The 27,159-nt window shown below is 42.0% G+C and overlaps 1 protein-coding gene across 1 annotated transcript in view; it reads right to left on the bottom strand.

Annotated features, from left to right (window-relative positions):
- The window catches only part of LOC139366952 (zinc finger protein 236-like), a 98,067-nt gene extending 71,319 nt beyond the window's left edge, over positions 1-26,748 (bottom strand). The window contains exons 1-10 of the mRNA XM_071104751.1: positions 26,674-26,748; positions 22,970-23,103; positions 21,825-21,989; positions 21,264-21,442; positions 20,891-21,021; positions 14,905-15,077; positions 7,609-7,731; positions 6,975-7,148; positions 5,411-5,588; positions 3,313-3,585 (exon numbers count right to left, since the gene is read on the bottom strand). Coding sequence (XP_070960852.1) covers positions 3,313-3,585; positions 5,411-5,588; positions 6,975-7,148; positions 7,609-7,731; positions 14,905-15,077; positions 20,891-21,021; positions 21,264-21,442; positions 21,825-21,989; positions 22,970-23,103; positions 26,674-26,725 — 1,582 coding nt within the window. The 5' untranslated portion in view covers positions 26,726-26,748. The remainder of the gene's footprint in view (positions 1-3,312; positions 3,586-5,410; positions 5,589-6,974; positions 7,149-7,608; positions 7,732-14,904; positions 15,078-20,890; positions 21,022-21,263; positions 21,443-21,824; positions 21,990-22,969; positions 23,104-26,673) is intronic.
- Positions 26,749-27,159: the final 411 nt, after the last annotated feature.

Here is a 27,159-nt window from a genome sequence, read left to right as displayed (position 1 = left end):
GCATATTTGCATTTGCGGTCACTTTTGATAATGGTGATGTCCCCGCTAATGGAAGATTTGCGCATATAGCCTACAACTGTGTGCGTATTGCTGAGTTTATAATGTGAAGAAATAGCCAAATAGCTTATCAACATTTTAAGCTAAACGTTCTGATCTGTTGCTTCAGCCTCATTGAGTAAAACAGTTTTTTTTATGCTAGTGGTTGTATTAATTTGGGATCTATTGTGTCCCAAAACTGTCCCAGACTATGTATGGAATATCTACTTCTCGCACAGAATAGGTCAACTTGTCTTATAGGGGATAGTAGATTGACATAGGCTAGTGCTTTTGCTGTTCGTTAGGTCTACTCATCTTGTTGACAGACAAAAGTTTGGACACAGCTACTCATTCAAGGGTTTTTCTTTTCTTTTTTTACTATTGTGTACATGGTAGAAACTATGAAACTATGAAATAACACATATGGAATCATGTAGTAACCAAAAAAAAGTGTTTGCACATTCCTGGCATTCTCTCAACCAGCTTCATGCATTGTAAAAATGCATTTGTGGAATTTCAGTTGTGTTGTGACAAGGTAGGGGTGGTATACCGAATATAGCCCTATTTGATGAAAGACCAAGTCCATATTATGGCAAAAACAGCTCAAATAAGCAAAGAGAAACGACAGTCCATCCTTTAAGAAATGAAGGTCAGTCAATCCGGAAAATCTAAGAACTTTGAACGTTTCTTCGCAAAAACCATCAAGCTATGATGAAACTGGCTTTCATGAGGACCGCCACAGGAAAGAAAGACCCAGCGTTACCTCTGCTGCAGAGGATAAGTTCATTAAAGTTACCAGCCTCAGAAATTGCAGCCCAATTAAATGCTTCACAGAGTTCAAGTAACAGACATCTCAACATCAACTGTTCAGAGGAGACCGCGTTAAACCCTTCATGATCGAATTGGTGCAAAGAAACCACTATTAAAGGACACCAATAAGAGGAAGAGACTTGCTTGGGCCAAGAAACACAATCAATGGACATTAGACCAGTGGAAATATGTCCTTTGGTCTTACGAGCACAAATTCGATTTTTGGTTCCAACCCCCATGTCGTTGTGAGACACAGAGTAGGTGAACGGATGATCTCCGCATGTGTGGTTCCCACCGTGAAGCGTGGAGAAGGTGGTGTGGGGGTGCTTTGCTGGTGACAATGTCCGTGATTTATTTAAAAATCATGGCACACTTAACCAGCATGGCTACCACAGCATTCTGCAGCGATACGCCATCCCAGCTGGTTTGCGCTTAGTGGGACTATCATTTGTTTTTCAACAGGACAATGACCCAAAACACACTTCCAGGCTGTGTAAGGGCTATTTGACCAATAAAAGGGATGGAGTGCTGCATCAGATGACTTGGCCTCCACAATCACCTGACCTCAATCTAATTGAGATGGTTTGGGAGAAGTTGGACTGCAGAGTGAAGGAAAAGCTGCCAACACGTGCTCAGCATATGTAGGAACTCCTTCAAGACTGTTGGAAAAACAATCCAGATGAAGCTGGTTGAGAGAATGCCAAACGTGTGCAATGCTGTCATCAAGGCAAAGTTTGGCTACTTTGAAGAAGCTAAAATCTCAAAACTATTTTGATTTAACACTTTTTTGGTTACAACATGATTCCATGTGTAATTTCATAGTTTTGATGTCTTCACTATTATTATACAATGTTGAAAATAGTAAAAACAAAAGAAAAACCCTTGGATGTGTCAACTTTTGACTGGTACTGTAAATGTGGACAGTTCTTCCAATATCTTCAATATGCATCTCGGAATTGGATAAGAACGTGCGCAGTTGCGTCCCCGATGTGTCTGTCTTCACTTGTAGTCTGTGAGAACGACCCGATCACGTGATGGAGAGCCGTGTGAGTGAGAGGTGATTCGGAGCAGGCAGCACTCAGGGAGAAGGGCCGCAAAGTGCAGGGATTTTTTTAGGGTGCATTATGGCCACACAAAGACATTATCAAGTGCTTCTCAAATTTTGAATGAGAGACTGAGGGCGTGTACGGCCTGCGCAAAACAAACAAAGAAGAGCTCATTCCTTTCAAACTACTTTTTTCAAATCATCATTAGAGTCGCATCATGCAGCCTTACAATGTATTAAAATCAACACATATAGCCCAACGTCTGTAGAACAACTAAAGTTAAATTAATAACTCTAAATTAAGTATATAGGAGTGCCTACCGTATCTCTTTGTTAACTGCTCAACACAGAATAGCTATTTTATTCAGCTTTGTTTAATTGGATTCTTCACACTATAAAATAATGACAAAGAATTCAAAGCAAATCTTGTCTGCTAAATTAACGAGTGTAGCCCACAGCCACATGGCATAGCCAGATCAGGATCTAACATAAGGACATCTCAAAGTATGCCGTCCTTTTCTTTTGAAATAAACTATATTTTAGACCTGTCTAAAATAAATAATGTATTTATTGTGAAGGTGTAGGCTATATTACATGGATTTATTAGACTTTTTAAAATATAGATGTTCAAAAGGTCTGCATCAGTGGCTTGTAGGCTGTGTGGAAGCCAGAAGATGCTGAATGTGTTTATGTTAATTAACGGTCAATTACCGTCAGACCGACAGTTATTTGCTTGACAATCACCGGCTGACAAAATTTCGGCGCCTCCACAGCCCTAACTAAGAAACCTGATAATTGTATGTGTGGGGTACACAGATTAGGTAGTCATTCAAAAATCATGTCAATCACTATTATTGCACACAGAGGGAGTCCATGCAACTTATTATGTACTATTTTTACTCCTGAACTTATTTAGGCTTTCCATAACAAAGGGGTTGAATAGTTATTGAATGAAGACATTTCAGCTTTTAATGAATGTATAAACATCTCTAAATATTATTCAACTTTGATATTATGGGATATATTGTTTGTAGGCCAGTGAAACAAAATCTCAATTTAATCAATGTTAAATTCAGGCTGTGTCTGTGAATATTTTCTGAAGGCACTGTAATTAATACACAAAAAAACAAGAGGACAAATAGGACAAATGAATGAAAGAAAATAGGACTTTGTCCCCCTTATAAGTCTAATAAATCGATGTAATCAAGTTAAATCATCAAAACCAGATTATGACACCAACGTTAATAAATCTTAATCACAAATTCAGAATTATGTACAAAAGCAACCTTCCTGCAAACCTGAAAACACAGTCACATGCATGACCATTATGGAGTGATATAGGTGCCAACAGGAACTAAATGTGTATCTACGAATACAATCAAAATATCACTCCATAATAACAACACAATAATATCACTCACCTGTATGTAGGCGCATGTGGACTTTCCTGCTTCCTGACGTGGAGAAGCACTTCATGCAGCACTGGCACTCGAAGGCCTTGATGCCTGTGTGCGTCTTCATGTGGGCAGTAAGGGTGCTCTTGACGGCAAAGGCGCGAAAGCACTGCTTGCACTTGAAGGGCTTCTCGTGTGTATGGATGCGGATGTGGCGCACCAGGTCGCTGGGCTTCTTGAACTCCTTGTTGCAGTAAGGGCAGCTGTGCCACCGCACGCCGTTCTCCTCCCTGATGGAGCCTAGGGGAAGAGGGGACAGAAAGAGGTGACATGGGTTGTGTTCTACTAGGCATCAAACGGAAGAAAATGGACTGAAACAGGGAGAGACTACCTGGATCTGTCCAATAACAACCATTCATTTTTGTGTTATGTTTCAAAACGTTTTGTTATAGGGTGCCCTAATGGATACGACACTGGTCCCACATGAGATGAGCAGGCACAGAGCTGAGACCAAATACACTTAAATTCAGGGAATCAATTGAAACTCTCAATATATAGCGCATTTGGAAAGTATTCAGACCCCTTGACTTTTTCCACATTTTGTTATGTTACAGCCTTATTCAACAATGATTTAAATTGTTTGTACCCCATAATGACAAAGCAAATGTTTGCACATTTATTGAAAAAAAAAATGTCAAACTGAAATATCACATTTACTTAAGTATTTAGACCCTTTACTCCGTTCTTTGTTGAAGCACATTTGGCAGCAATTACAGCCTTGATTCTTCTTGGGTATGACGCTACAAGCTTGGCACACCTGTTTTCTGGGGAGGTCCTCCCAATCTTCTCTGCAGATCGTCTCAAGCTCGGTCAGGTTGGATGGGGAGCGTCGTTGCATAGCTATTTTCAGGTGCCTCCAGAGATGTTAGATTGGGTTCAAGTCCGGCTGGGCCACTCAAGGACATTCAGAGACTTGTCCCGAAGCCACTCCTGCGTTGTCTTGGCTGTGTGCTTAGGGTCGTTGTCCTGTTTGAAGGTGAACCTTCACCCCAATCTGAGGTCGTGAGTGCTCTGGAGCCGGTTTTCATCAAGGACCTCTGTACTTTGCACTGTTCATCTTCCCCTTGATCCCGCAGGGATAGTTTCAGGTTTCCTTTAGACGTGACGTTTGGTATTCAGGCCAAGTAGTTCAATCATGGTTTCATCAGACCAGAGAATCTTGTTTCTCATGGTCAGAGTCGTTTAGGTGCCTTTTGGCAAACTAAGTGGGCTGTCATTTGCCTTTTAATGAGGAATGGCTTCCATCTGGCCACTCCACCACTAAGCCCTGATTGGTGGAGTGCTGCAGAGATTGTCCTTCTGGAAGGTTATCCCTACTCCACAGAGGAACTCTGTCAGAGTTACCAAGTTCTTGGTCACCTCCCTGACCAAGGCCCTTTTCCCCCGATTTCTCAGTCTGGCCAGGTGGCCAGCTCTAGGAAGAGTCTTGGTGGTTCCAAACTTCTCCTATTGAAGAATGAAGGCCACTGTGTTCTTGGGGACCTTCAATGCTGTAGACATTTTTTTGACAGACCTTCCCCAGATCTGTGCCTCGACACAATCCTGTCTTTATGTACAATTCCTTCGGCCTCATGGCTTGGTTTTTGCTCTGACGTGCACTGTCAACTGTGGGACCTTACATAGACAGGTGTGTGCCTTTCCAAATCATGTCCAATCAATTTAATTTACCACAGGTGGACTCCAATCAAGTTGTAGAAACATCTCAAGGATGACCAATGGAAACAGCATGCACCTGAGCTCAATTTCAAGTCTACTAGCAAAGGGTCTGAATACATGTAAACAAAGTATTTATGGTTTTTAATTTTTAATACTTAAAAAAATGAAACTCGTTATTGGGTATTGATGGGGAAAAACATTTATTTAACGCATTTTAGAATAAGGCTGTAACGTCACAAAATGTGGAAAAAGGGAAGGGGTCTGAATACTTTCCGAATGCACTGTGTGCAATATACCTGTTTATGGTCAATGGACATTTAACGAGCAAGTAAATTGATGGAGTTGAAATGGAACTGAGAGACGGTGAAATACACAAGCACACATGGACGTTATTTGGGGTATGCCCTACCTGGCATCTGTACAGGTTTTCTGAATATACTTTTTTTCTCCTTCTGGGTGGTTTTGTCCTGGCCTGGTAACTTCTTACTGTCAGGTAAAGCCCCCTCGGCGGCATGGCTCTGAGTCTGTCTGGCCACTCCGTTGGTCTGGGACTGAACCACGCTCAACCCACTGTTCTCCAGGGCTTGCTGTGTGGGTTCAGGGGTGACAGGGTTTAACAAAAACTGTGACTAATACTATGTATCAGTATATTTTCCCATCCATAGTATTGGGCAATACTGTGCTGTATGCCGAGCTAGGCTTCATGACACTAGGGATTAACATCGGTAACCGGGATCCCGGGACTGTCCTGGGCCCACTCTTTACATTTCCCAAAAAAAGGGAAATTACAACACTTTCCCCCAATGTCGCACTAATGCAATTCCCCGAAATACACAACAGTCAGGATTTTTCATACGAGACAGGAGTGATGATTTTGGGTTTCAGTGGAATTGGGACGATAGGAAGATAGCCTAGGCTCTATATAAAGGCTACTACGTAAGACAATAGATAACTAATACACTTGATTTAGGCTACATTATTTCATGCTAAATGTTTCTGATCAGTGAACGAATAAAAATGAGCTTCCGCTTCCACTTGTCCAGCCAGAGATCAATTAACCAAATATACAGACAGACAAACAAAATCACATTGATTGATTATGAGACAAGTCCCAGGCTTTTGGATGGGAGTAAGACAGGCTACTACGCAAGTGAAGAGCAAAATCCACTTGTATAACATGCTAGCAAAATGTTCAGATCAGCTAATATAATGAGCAAACTAGTATAAAGATGATCATTAGCACTCACCTCAATTTAGCTAACATTTCCCCAGCTTAATTGTTACCAAATATGCAAATGGAGATTCAGTGAGAAAGAAAAAAATCCCCCACGCTTGTCCCAATCAAAACAGTGCCGAAATGATCACCTAGGTGACCACACACACACACGACTATTGCTTTAAATGAGTATAAAAAGGTTGGATATTTTCATCATTCAGTCCAAGCAAGAATTTGATACATGCCTTCAATTGCATTAGCCTACTTTATTTTAATTTTTTCATCATTCAGTTGATCATAACTAAGGTGAGTTTTTCTCTCTGTGCTTTTTCTAGGGCCAATGGCTGTTTCCCTGTCTCCTCACTCCGCTGCCGTCCACCTCTGCCGCGTTGTTCTCAACACCAGTTTAAATCAATATAACCTACTGTTTTCTAGAAATCAGTACCAGAAGTCCTCACAAGAATAGTAGACTAAAATTAGTAGATTCAGAGAAATTCTAACATTTTGCCGGTCCTCACTTGTAAAAAGGCTATTTTAGGCTTAGGGGTTAAGTTTAAGGTAAGGGTTACAATTAGGGTTAAGGTTAGGGTAAGGTTTAGGGACAATAGGACTTTGAATTGGTCCCCAAAAAGTTCTCTCAAGTATAGTAAGACAGCTGTGTATGTACATGTACGCGTGAGTGAGTGCTTTCGGGTGTCAGTGCGTGCACACTTTTGCGCATGTGTATCTACGTGTATTCCTGTGTTATGGTTCCCACCTGTAGGATGTCCTGGTTGATGGCTGTCTCCAAGGTGATGGTCTGTTCTTGGGGCTGTGACTGGGTCCCCTCCCCTGTCACCTGCTCCGACAGCTCTAGGAGCTGCTGGATCACGTCAGTCACCACCTCGCTGCCCTCTGACCCCGCCACTCCCTGACCCGACTCCTCCACCTCCTACGGGACAGCGAGGGAGGGTGAAGGTGGAGAGAATAAGAGGAGAAAAGGGAATACTGAGAATGTCAGAGGTGAGCTGATCTGAGCAGCGTAGAGCATTTTCTATCTTGTTTTGTTTTTTGCAGTGCATCAGAGATGAGCGAATTTGTATGGAAGCCTAGTTCACCTAATTAATAGTGTATCTGAACACCTGATTTTCAAGGTTCCATTTACTTACAAAAACACGATGACATATTATGAAAATGAGAGGCTTTTTTATATTGAAACCACTCTGAAATAATCACATAAAAATCTGCATGTAGTGGTAGAGCTACAGGGAGGTTCCAGTGTGGGTGTGTGTGTGTCTGATCCCTCAGCATCAAGCTAGCCGCAGTGTGAGGCAGCAAACTGAATGCAGAGGTCAGAAACCGAATCAGGAGAAACTTCTAGAAGTTCATATCATCTGCATGCACTCACTCACCTGTGTGTTGGCCGATTCCTCGATGAGCAAGATGTGCATCTTGCTGATGTGGGCATTGAGACTGCCCAGCTTTTTGAACACACAGCTACAGTCCATGCACGGGAACAGTGGCACTCCCGTAAGCTGAAGAGACACATATACAGGAAACAAAGTCAGTACACATACAACTGTGATTATCAATTAATATTAGAGTGCTGTTAAAGGCCTAAATGCTTTCATTGGATATGATGCCATTGGGAATTAGCTGAAGTCTGCATTCTTAGTACATTTTTATATTAAAAATAAATGATTTTGCATTAGGTAAAAACAATACAAAATGACCTAATACCATGTCATTATAATTTAATACCAACTACAATATACAGTACACTGAGTGTACAAAACATTAGGAACACCTTCCTAATATTGAGTTGCTCCTCCCACTTTTGCCCTCAGAATAGCCTCAATTCATTGGGGCATAGGTGTCAAAAGCATTTCACAGGGATGCTGGCCTATGTTGACTCCAATGCTTCCCACAGTTGTGTCAAGTTGCCTGTATTTCCTTTGGGTGGGTTCTTGATACACACAGGAAACTGTGAAAATAACTGCAACGCTGCTGGGTTTGACACTCAAACCAGTGCGTGCGCCTGGCACCTTTTTATTTTATTTTTTTATTTATCCGTTACTTTACCAGGTAAGTTGACTGAGAACACGTTCTCATTTGCAGCAACGACCTGGGGAATAGTTACAGGGGAGAGGAGGGGGATGAATGAGCCAATTATTAACTGGGGATTATTAGGTGACCGCAATGGTTTGAGGGCCAGATTGGGAATTTAGCCAGGACACCAGGGTTAACACCCCTACTCTAAACGATAAGTGCCATGGGATCTTTAATGACCTCAGAGAGTCAGGACACCCGTTTAACGTCCCATCCGAAAGACGGCACCCTACACAGGGCAGTGTCCCCAATCTGGGGCATTGGGATATTTTTTTTTAGACCAGAGGAAAGAGTGCCTCCTACTGGCCCTCCAACACCACTTCCAGCAGCATCTGGTCTTCCACCCAGGAACTGACCAGGACCAACCCTGCTTAGCTTCAGAAGCAAGCCAGCAGTGGTATGCAGGGTGGTAATGCTGCTGGCTCAATTACCTATTAAAAAAACCCATTCAAAAGGCACAGAAGTATTTTTTTTTATTTAACCTTTATTTAACTAACTAAAAAAAATCCCAATGCCCCAGGACACTGCCCTGTGTAGGGTGCCATCTTTCGGATGGGACGTTAAACGGGTGTCCTGACTCTTTGAGGTCATTAAAGATCCCATGGCACTTATTGTAAGTTTGTAAGTGTAGGTGTGCCCCGGTGTCCTGGCTAAATTCCCAATCTGGCCCTTAAACCATCATGGTCACCTAATAATCCCCAGTTTACAATTGGCTCATTCATCCCCCTCCTCTCCCCTGTAACTATTCCCCAGGTCGTTGCTGTAAATGAGAACGTGTTCTCAGTCAACTTAACTGGTTAAATAACGGATAAATAAATAAATAATAAATAAACTAGGCAAGTCAGTTAAGAACAAATTCTTATTTACAATGACGGCCTAGAAACAGTGGGTTAACTGCCTTGTTCAGGGGCAGAACGACAGATTTGTACCCAACGCTCTAACCACTAGGCTACCTGCCACCCATTTTGTCCTGCCCATTCACCCTCTGAATGGCACACATACACAACCAATTGTTACAAGACTTAAAAATCCTTCTTTAACCCGTCTCCTCCCCTTCATCTACAATGATTGAAGTGGATTTAACAAGTGACAATAAGGGATCATAGCCTTCACCTGGATTCACCTGGTCAGTCCATGCCATGGAAAGAGCAGGTGTTCCTAACTGTATATATTATACATATTGTATCTTCAGCCAAGAGGGATATTACAAATATTCATCTTCTGATTATTTTAAAGGGCAATCTAATATAAGGCAGCGTTTAGGATAGAGAACAATTTCATGCAAAAACTTTGGGGTAATCTAAAAACAGTCCCACTTCCCTGTCCATATTCCAGATGCTTCTGCTTATGAAATGTATTCCCACTCACATTTGACTTTAATATATTCATAAAGTCCGTTCATAAAGCCGAGGTCCTGACTGCCAGAGTATGTGGAGGAACACTCGTGAGAATCACATGCATTATTCAAATATGTTGAACAGCTGCGGTTTGGGGCTTCAGGGGAGATTCAATCAACTCACTGCATCATTGCCAGTTAGCGTTTTTTGTCCGTCAGTGCTACGGACACTCTTTAAAATCTCTTCCCCATTTGTTAAAAAAATAATAATAATTTCACGGGCTCCGTAAAAAATGTTTGGTTGATATAATTATCACATGTATTTGTTGTGAGGGGTGGGGAAAATTGAAAGGCTAGCTGATTAAGTTGGCCACTCAATAAAAAGGACAAAGCCTCACATTTGCATGTCCTCATTTGCACAGATGTAAATAATGGTGACTAGCGGACACAAATACTATGAAAGTAGCACTCAGGTCCAGAAGAGTGTACAGTCAGTCACTCACTCAAAACATCTGCCTATAAACAACTCCTAGACTGCAATCATCAACCAGAATTACCCTGAGACTGCTTTCCATTTAAGCTCATTATTTTCCCATGGAACGTCAAATACAGTGGGGCAAAAAAAGTATTTAGTCAGCCACCAATTGTGCAAGTTCTCCCACTTAAAAAGATGAGAGAGGCCTGTAAATTTCATCATAGGTACACTTCAACTATGACAGACAAAATGAGAAGAAAAAAAATCCAGAAAATCACATTGTAGGATTCTTTATGAATTTATTTGCAAATTATGGTGGAAAATAAGTATTTGTTCAATAACAAAAGTTTCTCAATACTTTGTTATATACCCTTTGTTGGCAATGACAGAGGTCAAATGCAGATCTCCTCTAGAGCAGTGATGTTTTGGGGCTGTTGCTGGGCAACACGGACTTTCAACTCCCTCCAAAGATTTTCTATGGGGTTGAGATCTGGAGACTGGCTAGGCCACTCCAGGACCTTGAAATGCTTCTTACGAAGCCAATTCTTCGTTGCCCGGGCGGTGTGTTTGAGATCATTGTCATGCTGAAAGACCCAGCCACGTTTCATCTTCAATGCCCTTGCTGATGGAAGGAGGTTTTCACTCAAAATCTCACGATACATGACCCCATTCATTCTTTCCTTTACACGGATCAGTCGGCCTGGTCCCTTTGCATAAAAACAGCCCCAAAGCATGATGTTTCCACCCCCATGCTTCACAGTAGGTATGGTGTTCTTTGGATGCAACGCAGCATTCTTTGTCCTACAAACACGACAAGTTGAGTTTTTACCAAAAAGTTATATTTTGGTTTCATCTGACCATATGACATTTTCCCAATCTTCTTCTGGATCATCCAAATGCTCTCTAGCAAACTTCAGAAGGGCCTGGACATGTACTGGCTTAAGCAGGGGGACACGTCTGGCACTGCAGGATTTGAATCCCTGGCGGCGTAGTGTGTTACTGATGGTAGGCTTTGTTACTTTGGTCCCAGCTCTCTGTAGGTCATTCACTAGGCCCCCCGTGTGGTTCTGGGATTTTTGCTCACCGTTCTTGTGATCATTTTGACCCGACGGGGTGACATCTTGCGTGGAGCCCCAGATCGAGGGAGATTATCAGTGGTCTTGTATGTCTTCCATTTCCTAATAATTGCTCCCACAGTTGATTTCTTCAAACCAAGCTGCTTACCTATTGCAGATTCAGTCTTCCCAGCCTGGTGCAGGTCTACAATTTTGTTTCTGGTGTCCTTTGACAGCTCTTTGGTCTTGGCCATAGTGGAGTTTGGAGTGTGACTGTTTGAGGTTGTGGACAGGTGTCTTTTATACTGATAACAAGTTCAAACAGGTGCCATTAATACAGGTAACGAGTGGAGGACAGAGGAGCCTCTTAAAGAAGAAATTACAGGTCTGTCAGAGCCAGAAATCTTCCTTGTTTGTAGGTGACCAAATACTTATTTTCCACCATATTTTGCAAATAAATTCATTAAAAATCCTACAATGTGATTTTCTGGATTTTTTTTCTCTCATTTTGTCTGTATTAGTTGAAGTGTACCTATGATGAAAATTATAGTTCTCTCTCATCTTTTTAAGTGGGAGAACTTGCACAATTGGTGGCTGACTAAATACTTTTTTGCCCCACTGTATGTGACAATATCACAGATGTGTGCAATGTTGCTACATCAGTAATAGAAGCTTCTGTTTCATAATAATGTTCTATATTATTTCTGTATATCTAACTGATTAAAGACAAAGGGGGGGGGGGGGGGGGGGGTCAAAGGTCTGAAGACACAAGACCCTCCCCATTTCAAATCCATTTCTTACTAATGACAATGTATGATTTGTCTGTCATCTGAATGCATGCAGAGGCTTTTTTTTAAATGAACAAGCTCTGTTGCAGACAGTGTAATAGAATGGAAGCCTTCTTTTCTGAGTGGTAAAGTCAGTCCAGAGAGCCTTAGACTCTACCCTAAATGGCATATACAGTGGGGTCCGAAATTATGGACACCCTTGATTAAGATCAGTGGTGGAAAAAGTACCCAATTATCATACTTGAGTAAAAGATAACTTAATAGAAAATGACTCAAGTAAAAGTGAAAGTAACTCAGTAAAATACCAATCGAGTAAAAATGTACTTATAATGTACTTAAGTATCAAAAGTAAATATAATTGCTCAAATATACAGCACCAGTCAAAAGTTAGGACACGCCTACTCATTCCAGAGTGTTTCGTTATTTTTTACTATTTTCTACATGGTAGTAGAACAGTGAAGACATCAAAACTATGAAATAACACATATGGAATCATGTAGTAACCAAAAACAAGTGTCAAACAAATCAAAATATATTTTAGATTCGTCAAAGAAGCCACCATTTGTCTTGATGACAGCTTTGCACACTCTTGGCATTCTCTCAACCAGCTTCATGAGGTAGTCACCTGGAATGCATTAAATTAACCTCTCTAGGGTAGAGGGCAGCATTCGGAATTTTGGATGAAAAGCATGCCCAAATTAAACGGCCTGCAACTCGGGCCAAGAAGATATATGCATATAACTGGTAGATTTGGATAGAAAACACTGTAAAGTTTCCAAAACTGTTATAATAGTGTCTGTGAGTATAATAGAACTGATTTGGCAGGCTAAAACCTGAGAAAAATCCATTCAGGAAGTTATGGGGTGGGGTTGTAGTTTTCTATTCAATGCCATTACAGTATTCATTGACTTAGGAACTGCAAATTGAGTCCTATGCCACTAGATGTCAACAGTCTTTAGAAATTGTTTCATGCTTGTATTCTTATAAATGAGGGAGTAAGACCAGTCTGAATGAGTGGACCCTTGTCGTGTCACAGAGCTTTTTCATGCTCAATCCCGAGAGAGTGCATTTCTTGTTTACCTTTTATATTGATGGCGTCATTGTCCGGTTCAAATATTATAGATCATTTAGGCTAAAAACAACCTGAGGATTGAATATAAACATAGTTTGACATGTTTCTATGAACTTTACAGATACAATTTTGATTTTTTTTGTCTGCTTGTTTTGACTGTGTCTGAGCCTGTGGAATAATGAAGAAAACGAAGGAACAAAACTGAGGTGTTTGGATATAAAGAGACTATCGAACAAAAGGAATATTTATTGAGTAAATTAATGTCTTCTGAGTGCCACCATATGAAGATCATCAAAGGTAAGGGATTCATTTTCTCTCTATTTCTGGGTTTTGTAACACTTCTGCTTGGCTGGTTACTGTTTGTAATAATTTGTCAACTGGGCTATGTTCTCAAATAATCGTAAGGTATGCTTTCGCCGTAAAGCATTTAAAAAATCTGACACCGTGGTTCGATTCACAAGAAGTTAATCTTTAAACCTATGTAAAATATGTTTTGTTTTCTGAATTTTTATAAATGAGTATTTCTGTATTTGAATTTGGCGCCCTGTAATCTCACTGGATGTTGGCCAGCGTCCCACATACCCTAGAGAGGTTAACAGGTGTGCCTTGTTAAAAGTTCATTTGTGGAATGTCTTTCCTTCTTAATGCGTTTGAGCCAATCAGTTGTGTTGTGACAAGGTAGGAGTGGTATACAAAAGATAGCCCTATTTGGGAAAAGACCAAGTCCATATTATGGCAAGAACAGCTCAAATAAACAAAGAGAAATGAGAGTCCATCATTACTTTAAGACATAAAGGTCAGTCAATCCGGAAAATTTGAACATTTCTTAAAGTGAAGTCGCAAAAAGCATCAAGCGCTATGATGAAACTGGCTCTCATGAGGACTGCCACAGGAAAGGAAGACCCAGAGTTACCTCTGCTGCAGAGGACAACTTCATTAGAGCTAACTGCACCTCAGATTGCAGCCCAAATAAATGCTTCACATTGTTACTTGAACTGACACATCTCAACATCAACTGTTCAGAGGAGACTGTGTGAATCAGGCTTTCATGTTCAAATTGCTACAAAGAAACCACTACTAAAGGACACCAATAAGAAGAGACTTCCTTGGGCCAAGAAACACGAGCAATGGATATTAAATCGGTGGAAATCTATCCTTTGGTCTGATGAGTCCAAATTTGAGAGTTTTGGTGAGTAGGTGAACGGATGATTATTTAGAATTCAAGGCACACTTAACCAGCATGGCTACCACAGCATTCTGCAGCGATACACCATCCCATCTGGTTTGCGCTTAGTGGGACTATCACTTGTTTTTCAACAGGACAATGGCCAAAAACACATCAAGGCTGTGTAAGGGCTATTTGACCAATGAGAGTAATGGAGTGCTGCATCAGATGACATGGCGTCCACAATCCCCCAACCTCAACCCAATTGAGATGGATTGGGATGAGTTGGACCACAGAGTGAAGGCCAACAAGTGCTCAGCATATGTGGGAACTCCTTCAAGACTGTTGGAAAAACATTCCTCGTGAAGCTGGTTGAGAAAATGCCAAGAGTGGGAAAAGGGTGGCTATTTTGAAGAATATAAAATATACTTGGATTTGTTTAACACTTTTTTTTTGGTTACTACACAATTCCATATGATTTATTTCATAGTTTTGATGTCTTCACTATTATTCAACAATGTAAAACACTAAAATGAGTAGTTGTGTCCAAACTTCTGAATGGTACTGTATATACACATTACCTGTAGACACTAGCGGACAACTTTGGAGGATCAGACCGGTGAAAGTAACAAGAATTCCATCCAGCCTACTGATTAAAGACAAGGGCAACATAGATGTGCAAGGTGATGTAGTTAGTTGGTTGTTTACCTCAGAGTGCACTCTCTGGACGTGCGAGTGCAGGTTGCCCTTCTGCGAGAAGGAAGCGGGGCAAAAGATGCAGAGGTGGGGCTTCTCTCCCGTGTGCCTCACCATATGGGTCTGCAGCACCACTTTCTGGTTGAAGGCCTTGCTACAGTGGCTGCACTTGTACGGCCGCTCGCCTGGGTGGGAGAGGAGAGAGGATAGATGGGAGAGAGAACACAACTCAATACACCTGGGTGGTATAGATCAGTGGTTCTCAAATTGTAGGTCGGCAGGTGGGGGAGGGGGGGGCTGAATTGTTAAGAAACTTAGTCAGGCTTTCAACTTACTCTTGAAAGTTGTAATAGTAGAATCCACAAGATGCAATTGGGTATTGCATCATCAGTTTTCCTGTTGTCATGTCAGTTATTGCATACTTCAGAGAGCTATTTATTTATTTATAAGAAATTTCAAGATCAACTAGCCCATGTCAGCTAATGTGTTTTGCCCAGAGATTTTGTTGTAATGTTTGAGTCACTTAAATAACACATGAATACACATTAGACATTGCAAAATGTATAGAATTGCAAGAAAATGTGCTTTTAAACTGAAAAATGTTCTCTGTACCCCATGACAAAATGTGAGAGGGAGAGAGAGGAAGGCAGAGAAAGAACTCGAAAGGGATAATCAATGAGGGGCTGTGCGTTCTCTGGAAAATAAAGCATGACGTGGAAGGTGTGTTCCACAACACTTCCGCGGAGTTGCAATATTTGACAGAGAATGCATAGGGCCCTGAGGTGATTATCTAAATTTATACCATGGCTATAAGTTTACTAGCTAGCTAGAGTAGTTGCCTTGGTAAGCAAACAAATAGACTTGCTAGCTTAGCTAACTAAACCAATATCCTAGCTTGCTATTATGAAAATCGAATTGAACATTGCCAATGATATTTTCAATTGAGCTTTTGCTTTCAAAAGCAGCAAAAGAAATGTAAGAATGAACTTCATTGCCATTGAATTATACCGTGCAATTATACTGTGCATTATAGGGAAATAATGCAAGCCCTAGAATGCCATTCAAGCCAATCAGAAACAAGTCTTCAACCATCAGATGAGCCCTGAATTCTGATAGACCATATACCACAAGTATGGCAAAACATTTAGTTTTACTACTCTAATTACATTAGTAACCAGTTTATAATAGCAACAAGGCTCCTTGTAGGGGGGTTTGTGATATGGCCAATTTCCCACGGCTAAGGGCTGCACTCCACGTTGCGTCATGCATAAGAACAGCCCTTAACCGTGGTCATATACCACACCTCCTCTGACCTTATTGCTTAAGTATACCTCGTTGGTATGGAGAGAAAGAGAGGGAGAGAATGGTAAAGAGCTAACGCACACTACTCAATACACCTGGGGGAGGTAGAGATACACCTGAGGGGTACAAAGGGAAAGGAGAGAGAGGACGGACACACCAGTAAATATACCCTTTCCCAGCATACAACACATTTTACTGGTTGAAGTTGAAGTGTTAATATAATGCATTTGATTTGCAAGGACACAAACATTATATTAAGCAGGAAATTCATAAGAGCCTTAAATATCCAATTATAATCCAAAAGTACTGTGAAATGCACTCATAAGCAACATGTAAATAGAGGCTTTTTTTTGCAGGCATTCTATTAGAACTCCCCCTTATTCTGCCACCAACTTGCACACATCGCCCTCGTGTGGCAATGTTTGCAAACACAGAAAAGGTGTCTATATCCCACAGGAAAACCACCACTTACATTTACATTTTAGTCCCAAGATGAGGAAGAGAATCATTTAAGATACTGTTTGAAGAGGTAGAGTTTCAGATGTTTTCTGAAGTTGGGCAGGGACTCTGATGTCCTGGCTTCAGGTGGAAAGCTGGTTCCACCATTGGGGTGCCAGGACAGAGAAGAGCTTGACTGGGCTGTGTGGGAGCTGCCCTCCCGTAGGGGTGGAAGGGCCAAGAGTCCTGAGGTGGCAGAACAGAGTGCTCGCTCGGGTTGGAGTGTATGGCTTGAGCATAGCCTGAAGGTAGGGAAGGGCAGTTCCTCTTGCTGTTCTGTAGGTAAGCACCATGGTCTCGTAGTGGATGCGAGCTTCGACTGGAAGCCAGTGGAGTGTGTGGAGGAGCGAGGTGACATGAGATAACTTGGGAAGGTAAAAACCAGGCAGGCTGTAGAATTCTGGATATGTTGCAGGGATTTGATGGCACAAGCGGAAGCCAGCCAACAGCGAGTTGAAGTAATCCAGAAGGGAGAGGACAGTGCCTGGATTAGGACCTGCGCCGCTTCCTGTGTAAAGAGCAGCTCCATCTTGAGGTGGTGGGCCGACATCCAAGTTGAGATATCTGCCAGGCACACAGATGTCGTCACCTGGGTGTCAGAAATGGTGAAGGGGAAAAGTAGTTGAGTGTCATTCGCATAGCAATGATAGGAGAGACCATGTGAGGATATAATGGAGCCGAGTGACTTGGTATATAGAGAGAAGAGGAGAGGGCTGGGAGACACCAGTAGAGTACATGGTGCAGCCACAGATCCTCTCCACGTCACCTGGTAAGAGCGGCCTACCAGGTAGGTTGCAATCCAAGAGTGTGTAGAACATGAGACGCCCAGCCCTGAGAGGGTGGAGAGGAGGATATGATGGTTCACTGTGTCGAAGGCAGGAGATTGTTCTTAACCTCCTAGACCTGAGGAGAGAGAGTCAGCTTTGTCAGTGAAGAGCCTCTGTGACACAGAGAAGAGCAGTCTTGGTTGAGTGAACCGTTGTGAAGCCTGACTGCTCAGGGAGATCTGAGTTTAGCTAAGCTGAGAAGCCCACAGGGACTAACCTGCCTTGCTTTAGACAATGAGGATGTGGAATCAGAGCAGATGAGGATACTTAGCTGACGATACCGGCTTTAGTTTCAGATAGCTGACTGGAGCTGACCCCATAGTTCCCCTTCAGCACGTCCGCTTAACGTGCTGTTTGAGATTCAGAGCACAGGCAAACCATCTCCAGCACAGCATTAGTCATCCATCTAGCCCACAAATTAACATTAAGATGAGGTGGCATGGAGGGGCTCAGTGAGGAAGGATAGCTGAAGCTCTGAATGAACTGAGAGGAGTCTGGGTTGGGAGTCTGCTCTTAATGTGCACTTATCTCAGGTGATATGTCCGAAAGGAAAGCAGTAGGTGTATTGGCAAAGAATGGCAACTTCTGAAAATGTTAAGATTATTTCAAATCAAATTTATTGGTCACATACACATGGTTAGCAGATATTTATGAGAGTGTGGCGAAATGCTTGTGGTTCTAGTTGACAGGGCAGTAATATCTGACAAGTAATCTAACAATTCCCCAACAACTACCTAATGCACACAAATCTAAAAGGGAGGAATGGATATGTACACTACCGTTCAAAAGTTTGGGGTCACTTAGAAATGTCCTCGTTTTTGAAAGAAAAACTATTTTTTTGTCCATTAATATAACATCAAATTGATCAGAAATACAGTGTAGACATTGATAATGTTGTAAATGACTATTGTAGCTGGAAACGGCTGATTTATGGAATATCTACACAGGCGTACAGATGCCCATTATCAGCAACCATCACTCCTGTGTTCCAATGGCACGTTGTGTTAGCTAATCCAAGTTTATAATTTTAAAATGTTAAATGATCATTAGAAAACCCTTTTGCAATTATGTTAGCACAGCTGAAAACTGTTGTACTGATTAAAGCAGCAATAAAACTGGCCGCCTTTAGACTAGTTGAATATCTGGAACATCAGCATTTCTGGTTTTGATTAAAGGCTAAAAATGGCCAGAAACAAAGAACTTTCTTCTGAAACTCATCAGTCTATTCTAGTTCTGAGAAATGAAGGCTATTCTATGCGAGAAATTGCCAAGAAACTGAAGATCTCGTACAACTCCCTTCACAGAACAGCGCAAACCAGAATAGAAGGAGTGGGAGGCCCCGGTGCACAACTGAGCAAGAGGACAAGTACATTAGTGTCTAGTTTGAGAAACAGACGCCTCACAAGTCCTCAACTGGCAGCTTCATTAAATAGTACCCGCAACACAGTCCCAACGTCAACAGTAAAGAAACGACTCTGGGATGCTGGCCTTCTAGCCATGCTGGCTGGCGGGGTGAACAGACAGTGGCTTGGGAGGTTGTTGTCCTTGAATATCTTTTTGGCCTTCCTGTGACATCAGGTGCTGTAAGTGTCTTGGAGGGCAGGTAGTTTGTTCCCAGTGATGCGTTGTGCAGACCGCACAACCCTCTGGAGAGCCCTGCTGTTGAGGGGGGTGCAGTTGCCGTACCAGGCGGTGATACAGCCCGACAGGATGCTCTCAATTGCGCATCTGTACAAGTCTGTCAAGGTGTTAGGTGACAAAACAAAATTATTCAGCCTCCTGAGGTTGAAGAGGCACTGTTGCCCCTTCACCACACTGTCTGTGTGGGTAGACCATTTCAGTTGGTCTGTGATGTGTACGCCGAGAAACTTAAAACTTTCCACCTTCTCCACTATTGTCCCGTCGATGTGGATAGGGGGTTGCTGTTTCCTGAAATCCACGATCATCTCCTTTGTTTTGTTGACGTTGAGTGGGAAGTTGTTTTGCTGACACCACACTCCAAGTGCCCTCACCTCTTCCCTGTAGGCAGTCTCGCCGTTGTTGGTAATCAAGCCCAATAAGCCCAATACTGTGTCGTCTGCAAACTTGATGATTGTGTTGGAGGTGTGCATGCCCACGCAGTCATGGGTGAACAGGGAGTACATAAGGGTGAGTGAGCACCCTTGTGGAGCCCCAGTGTTGAGGAGCAGCGAAGCAGAAATGTTTCCTAGCTTTTTCGCCAGCGACCGGAAGCACGCACCCCATCCTTTTTATTTTGTATTGAGTACGCGATTGTCCGGTTGAAATATTATTGATTATAAAGACAATAGACACCCTGAGGATTAATAAAAACAAAACGAAGTACTGTATTAATGAACAGTCCAGCAGGCATCGGCTGTGTAGCCGAGTGAGGGACCAATGAGCAGCAATAGATGGAACAGGGAGCCGTTCAGTAGTCGTTACTACGCTAGGCGAGCGTAGAAAAGCTAGCGGCCAGGGCTAGCAGATGGGTCTTCACCGACATCCACGACACAGAGGCCGGTTGAGAGCACATTGGCCGAATTACGTCAGCAGACAAGCAAACCAGTCGTGATGGATCGGCGGGCTGCCGTGTCGACAAAGGGTCCAGGCCGAATGGCAAGAGAGGTTCGGTAGTTGGTGTTCTTCGTTTGCTAGCCAAGAGATGGGCCTAGCTCGAGGCTAACTGGTGCTTGCTCCTGGACAAGGGCGATAGCCAAAATAGCCACTCGGTAGCAGCTAGCTAGCTGCGATGATCCGGTGTAATGGTCCAGAGCTTGCGACAAGAATCCAGTGATGTAGTGGGAAAAAAAGCAGTCCGATATGCTCAGGGCTGATATCGCGCTGTGCAGACTGGCAGGTATTATCCAGGCTAAAGCGGCTGGTGTCTGAGCTAAAGGTAAATGCTATTAGCAGTGGCTAACAATGACTAAATAACTAGTAGCTAATTATCTGTCTTGCTTCTTATGGAGGTTCCAGTTATAAGGTCTAAAAAAAATAGCAGATCTGTACCACATTGGGTGAGGCAGGTTGCAGGAAGGTATATTTAATCAGAAAATGGAGGAAAAAAAGAGATTGAAATGTATACAAAAAATGAAGAAAAAAAACAGAATTTTTACACGAGACAAAAACAAACAAGTCTTTCCATCTTGGATATCTTGATGAGAGGCCATTATTTTATTTCATGCTCTCCATTTAATTCCCTTTCAAAATCAACAAATCCAAATATTGTATAAAGCAGAACAAGCCTTGGTCGTGTTCATTAGGCATGAAACAGAAGAATACCAATTGAAACAGGGAGGGACTCATTTTAATTTGCAAAATGTTTTTTGATGCGTGCCATAATGAACATGACCCAGCTGTCTTTTGCTTACCTGTGTGTATTCGTGTGTGTCGAACAAGCTGGCTGGGCTTTTTAAACGTCTTGCCACAGTGCTGACAGCTGTTGGTGAATCCACTCCGATCGATATTCTTCTTGTAGTTTCTGGAATTCGAACTGAGTGGCCTGACGGAAAAAACAAGTGCAGAGAAACAGAAATCAACCCAATGTGGAAACAGTCTTTGGTCAGGTTGTTCTTTTGAAACACAATTTAACTGCTGGTCCTCCAAATGAAAAATAGCAAACAGAAAGACACAGGGAGATAAGAGCACTCAATACACTTAGTAATGTGTTGCTAAACAAGCACTTTGGACAACAGTATCAATCAACCCGAGACCCTCTGTGCTACTGTCCCCTCGCTCTCTAACCTCATCTTGACGTGGGTCTTGGTGTGCTCCTTGAGCTGGCCCGCCATCTTGAACTCCTTGCTGCAGGTCTTGCAGGTGTACACCTTGGCCCCAGACAGCTCTTTGCGATGCTCCTCCAGATGCAGCATGAGCTGACTGTGGAGAATGAACTCGTCGCCACACTCTGTACAGATCAGATTCTAGAGGACAAAGGGAAAGAACAGAGGGGGGGAAAGAAATTAGAAGATGAGGTCACAGACAAGAGGAGGATGGAGAAGGACCACAATTCAGAAGACACGCATGAGTCGAGCATACAAACGTCTTTGCGGTTTAGAAAGTTGTCACCTATATAAATGATATGTATTATCATTATTATTATGAGGATGGTTGTGACCTGATGTGAAAAAGTCCACAGATGTTTATTGATTAATTGAATTAATAAGATAATTAATAGTAGGCTAATCCACCAGCTACAAATTACATTTTTAGCTTCGATAAAAAACATATTTCCCAGCAGATTCAAGACAATCACATTTTTAAAATATGTTTCAATGGGTTCAATCATATCACTGATTGACAAACCTCCTCCTTCTCATGCAGCATGATATGGGACTTGAGACTGGCCACGCGGGAGAACTTCTTGTGGCACACCGGGCAGGTGGGGTTCGAGGTGGCGTGTGTGGACTTGTGGAGCATGAGGTTGAACTCCACGTTAAACGTCTGAGCACACTGGTCGCACCGGTGAAGCTGGAAGGGAGGAAGAGAGAAAAGACAGTTCATGAGTGAGTAAGTGAGCGAGTGTGCACAAGTGAGTGACTGTGTGGGCTGCAGGTAGCCTAGTGGTTAAGAGTGTTAGGCCAGTAACCGAAATCACCAAGCAGAGTGGGTGAAAAATCTTCCGATGTGCCCTTGCAAGGCACTTAACCCTTATTGATCCTGTAAGTCAACCTGGATAGGACAGTCTGCTAAATGACTTAAAAGTTTAAAAAATTGTGAATGAGTAAATGAGTCCTACATTAACAGTCAAGCCAGTACATTTTCTCTTATATTATAATTTTCAGGTAAATGCCAGTTGGTCTGTTTGGCTGAAGGTCTTATTTCCTGGGTATATTTCTAATATATTTATTTATTCAATAACTCTGTGTCAGTTGCATTTGCTTTCTAGTGCCACTACATTTCCCTCATACACTGGGCTATTTGTCTTAAGAGGATGTTCCCTCAGTCTGTCTGACTGTTTGCTCACTGCCCTGCAAAGAGGCTCTCCCACTCTGGCAGCTGAATAATGAATAGTAAACACAAACTTAAATCCACTCATACTGTATCTCTGTGGACAAGCTACAACTGTCATCTGAGGACAACTCATCCGTGTGTCAGGCAGAAACATCAGTAAAAGGACTAGGCCTATATGCTGGTACTTTTTGGTTCTTCACCTTAATCAACAATGTAACGTATATCTAATGTTTTCACATCCGGCACACCATTCATACATATACAAAATCAATCATGTGAATGAAGGACATTTCTATCCATATCAAATGAGATCATTAAGGTAGGTCTGTACTAGCCCGGTCCCAGATGGGTTTATGCTTTTGCTTACTCCATTGTCAAGCTAAACATTGGCATGACAATTCCATAAGGAGTTGGCGAAAGAGACAGGCTGGAAAGACCTAGCCTGGGTGCCAATGTTGTGTCAGACAGCCTCGTCTGGCCCTTTGCACTATGCTTGCCTTGTCGTTGGCCTCATGGTCGCGCTGGTGCCTCTGTAGCTGGCTCTCAGTGGTGAAGCTCTGGGAGCAGACAGTGCACTTGTTGTCCTTGGAATCCCCATGGCTGTTGTCCTGCTTGGCTCCAGATATACCCTCTGTTGGCAAAAAGAGAGAGGGAGACAGACACTCATATTACCAAGGTGTTCATAATTAGGTTACTTAAAATGGTACCTGCAATTTCCCTAATGTTTTGGTCCACCAGCCTATTTCCCAGCAGATTCCAGATAGTAAAATATTAGGTAAAGGATTTGCAGGGTTCTCTCCAGGATTTGTTTTAACAGGGTGGTGCTGATATGTATGGAAACGGGGAGACCCGGAGGGGGGCAGCTTTTGAACAACTGCAACTGCCATTTCATGTAATCTAGAGAAAATAATGGCCTTATATGATAACACAGTTTAAAAATATATTTATATATATATTTACATAGTGATGCAGCCAGTCCACAAGGTGGCACAGCGCCTCTTACAGTCTTTGGGGAAATATGTTTGTATGCATTTTTCAGTCTGATTGATGTGTGGAAAGGAGATATTTCAAACTAAACTAATCCAAATAACAAACAGACAAGCAAAGTAATAGCCTAATAATCACATTTATTGTAATTTTCATACCTAAACTAAAAAGAAGGTTAAGACAAGATCGTAGGAGCGACAGGTAGGCTAGTGGTTAGAGCGTTGGACTAGTAACCGAAAGGTTGCAAGATCAAATCTCCGAGCCGACAAGGTAAAAATCTGTCATTCTGCCCCGGAACAAGGCAGTTACTGGCCGTCATTGAAAATACGAATTTGTTCTTAACCAACTTGCCTAGTTAAATAATGGTAAAAAAAATAAACAGAGCATCCACCAATATGTTTTGGTCTATCTGGTAGCAAAATCAGGTAATGGGCAGGCCTACATAGGGTAACAGATATGGGCCTGTCCCAAATCACTACCAACCCCTTCCCCTTGGTACTAGCCTAATCTTTCAATGTTTGCAAATCTGAAGGGTCTGGATAGGTAGCCTACGCAGTGCAGTGGTGATGCTACCACCATATTGATACGTCAGACTGACCTTACAGATCTGCAAACATTGAAGGATTAGGGCGAGGGGCACAGGCTAGAGAGCAAATATGGAGTTCAGTTTCAACAGTATGCACAACGCTCAAATTTTTGGTTATTTAAGTCTATGAAATTAGTAGGGGCCACATGAAATGTCAGGGGCCGAATTTGAATATCAGGGGGACGAGGAGTTCTTTCTGGATTGGGCCTACTTTTAATGACAACTGTTGCACTCAACTTGGTAATTTTGTATATATATATATATATATATATATATATATATATATAGGCCTGTATATTTTCTGGAACTACTACATGTGCCCAGCTCATTGATATAAAATTAGAGGTACACAAGTTGTTTTTGAAAGAGGTCACTGTAATTATATCTACAGACATTGCGCATGTTGCATGTAATGATCATATGAGCAGGTCATATGTCGTGGTGGTAGTAGGCTACAACATCAACACCAAGTTTACTGTGACATTATGGTTTTTCTATCAATATTTGCACATAAAAGGGTTTCCACCACAATTGACCAAAAAAATATCCCACCTTGTCTAGCGTATTTTGTTTTGTCAACATTGATTTTGAACCATTTCATGTGTCTGAAGGTATTAACTCTGCCTTCCTGGCGTGCCCGGAGAGCAAATCAAGTGCACTATTGGCCTAACTCTGACCAATCGGATGGCTAAGATTACAGTGTCTGTAGTAACATAGCAGGCGTAAAAGTAAGCTACAGAAAAGTCAATACTGTGAGATTTCAAAACTTTTAAAGACTTACTTGAGACTGTCAACGAATACATCACAGAGCTGATGTTTTTGAGTGAGTCCTTATTTTTAACTACGCACTGTCAACACCTTCTATTCAACACTTTTATAAGACATAAAATGTGGGTTCTTCCTTACTTCCACTACAACCAGCACTAAGTTGTAATGAATGACTAGGAAAGTGTATCGATAGGCTTGCATTATTATTAGCGGCTTGGGTCTTTATTTTTTATATCATGGAATATTTCACTCTTGTTCATAGGAGTAACATGAATTTGTGCATGAAGCGGACATAATGCAGTGTGACTCAAGTTTCAGCATCAACTGGAAGACTGTCACTTTTTGGTCAGTGTCATAGGAGGAAAGGGAGTGTAGGGACGTTGAAAGGCAGACCCTCAGTCTTCTGCCCTCTCTCTCTCCACTGAGACCGACCAGATGCAGGCACCATCAGCCCAGTAAAATAAAAAATACAATTATTGAAATGTATGCTCACTGGTGTGATCCTATAACTTACCTCAAATGTTGAAATATATATACTTTTTTTTTTTAATGGTCCAAACAACAATGCATTGGCAGGGCAATTCAAGCAATGCGGTGAAAATATATTGGGCCTATAGGCTAGTGCACGAACCTCATTACTACAGTACTGTTTTTAAAACGTTAATGTTGCATAGGCTTACTTTTAAGTCATGTTCAAAACAAATCTGAGCGATAGATCTCACCTTGCATTTTGACACAGAAATGGTTGGTGACCACTGCACCAAACAAACCTACTGAATATTACTGGCGTGTAATCATCAAACTGTTGAACGAAAACTAGCGTTTCTATTGGACCGGTCAGCAAATAGGGATGGACCTACCTGAATCTGACCAATAGAAACGCTAATTTTCTAGGAGTAATGATTACACCTGATGGCCTAGCTGGTTGGCGATAGTTTTTTTTATTTAATTAGGCAAGTCATTTTTACGCTAACTAGTTACCTTGGACGAGTTAGTAGGCTGTCAAAACTAAACATGACAAAATACCCTAACCTGTACTATAGCTAGCTCTTGTCTAACTAACGTTATTACTCTTACGATACTAGCTAACTACCAATTGACTTAATTCTGGCATAGAGATATTCTTCGTTGTTTTTTTTATTACACCTAGCCAAGACAATTTGCAGCTGGAGTGCATTGTTTCTCTGTGCTGTTAGCTTGCTAGCTCAGGTGTATCTAGCTAGCAACGCGTTAGCTAGCTATAGGATAGCAACAAACTTAGCCACATGCAGAAAACCCATTCTCTTCTGATCACTCGACTTGGACGTTAACTAGCTAAACTAATGTTAGTTAGCTAGTTAACGGTTGCAGCTATAAGTCGCAAATGTGGATATTGTATCGAGCTGCAGCGAACCGAGAGAGACTGGATGGTGAAACACTACTTTCCTGATGGTTTGGCTAGCTGAGTGACATATAGTTAGCGGTCTTCTCGCATACACAAATTAAAAACAAAGGCTAGCCTGTTAGCCAACTGCCAAGCACCAACATGCTAACACATGAGTCAGAAAACCACTAACTGACGTTACCTAGCCAAATGCCCTATATTTGACAGGACACTACGAGAGCTGTTGCCTCACCGAAGAGTAAATTAGACTGAATCGGGATAAGTAGAGCCACCGAAATGTTATTAATATCATTCCGCCTCAATCACCACTTTACAGCACAAAGCAATGGACACCCGCAATACTATATCCGGGGACTATATACACTATATTCAAGTGAGTTTATCTCAGCTACGCAACAGCTTGTCCATTCATTATGAACTTGTGTAAACAGCATGGTCGCTGCCTTTTTTATTCGTGACATTTTGGAACTGATTACCTGTTCCGTCGTTGGTTTTATCCCTCAGTTTGCGAGGCCGGCCCCGCGGCATAGTTCCAGGTTTCAGGGCGGGTGTACTGTGAACGATTTGGGTTTCAAAATGGCGACTGCCTCACGACGAGCACCTCGCGGACACAGAAATCAGCGAACACATGAACACTTCAGTGCGGTAGTAGTGCACGTCGAGCTAGGCTACTTGTTGTGAGGCTCTGATGCATGGAGGAGGGAGACATCTAGCGTATATGTATGTGCATTGTCTCAAGGAGGAGCATGAGTGTCATCAAATTCTTTATAAGAATAGGGAATGAAGTCTATTTGATTTTTTGTCCAATGACAGCATACAATTACGACTTTTATAAAGGAGCCACAATTCCTTTTCAAAATCATGCAAGAAAAAGCAATATTGGGCTACTATAGGATGGGGGAAGGCAACATTGAAGTATTAATGCATGTATTGAGATGTAAACTCAGCAAAAAAAGAAACGT

The sequence above is a fragment of the Oncorhynchus clarkii genome, chromosome 2 (assembly GCF_045791955.1).
Source record: "Oncorhynchus clarkii lewisi isolate Uvic-CL-2024 chromosome 2, UVic_Ocla_1.0, whole genome shotgun sequence".
NCBI lineage: Eukaryota > Metazoa > Chordata > Actinopteri > Salmoniformes > Salmonidae > Oncorhynchus > Oncorhynchus clarkii.
Note: the sequence above shows the minus strand (reverse complement) of the source record. Positions and strands in the feature narration are given on the sequence as shown.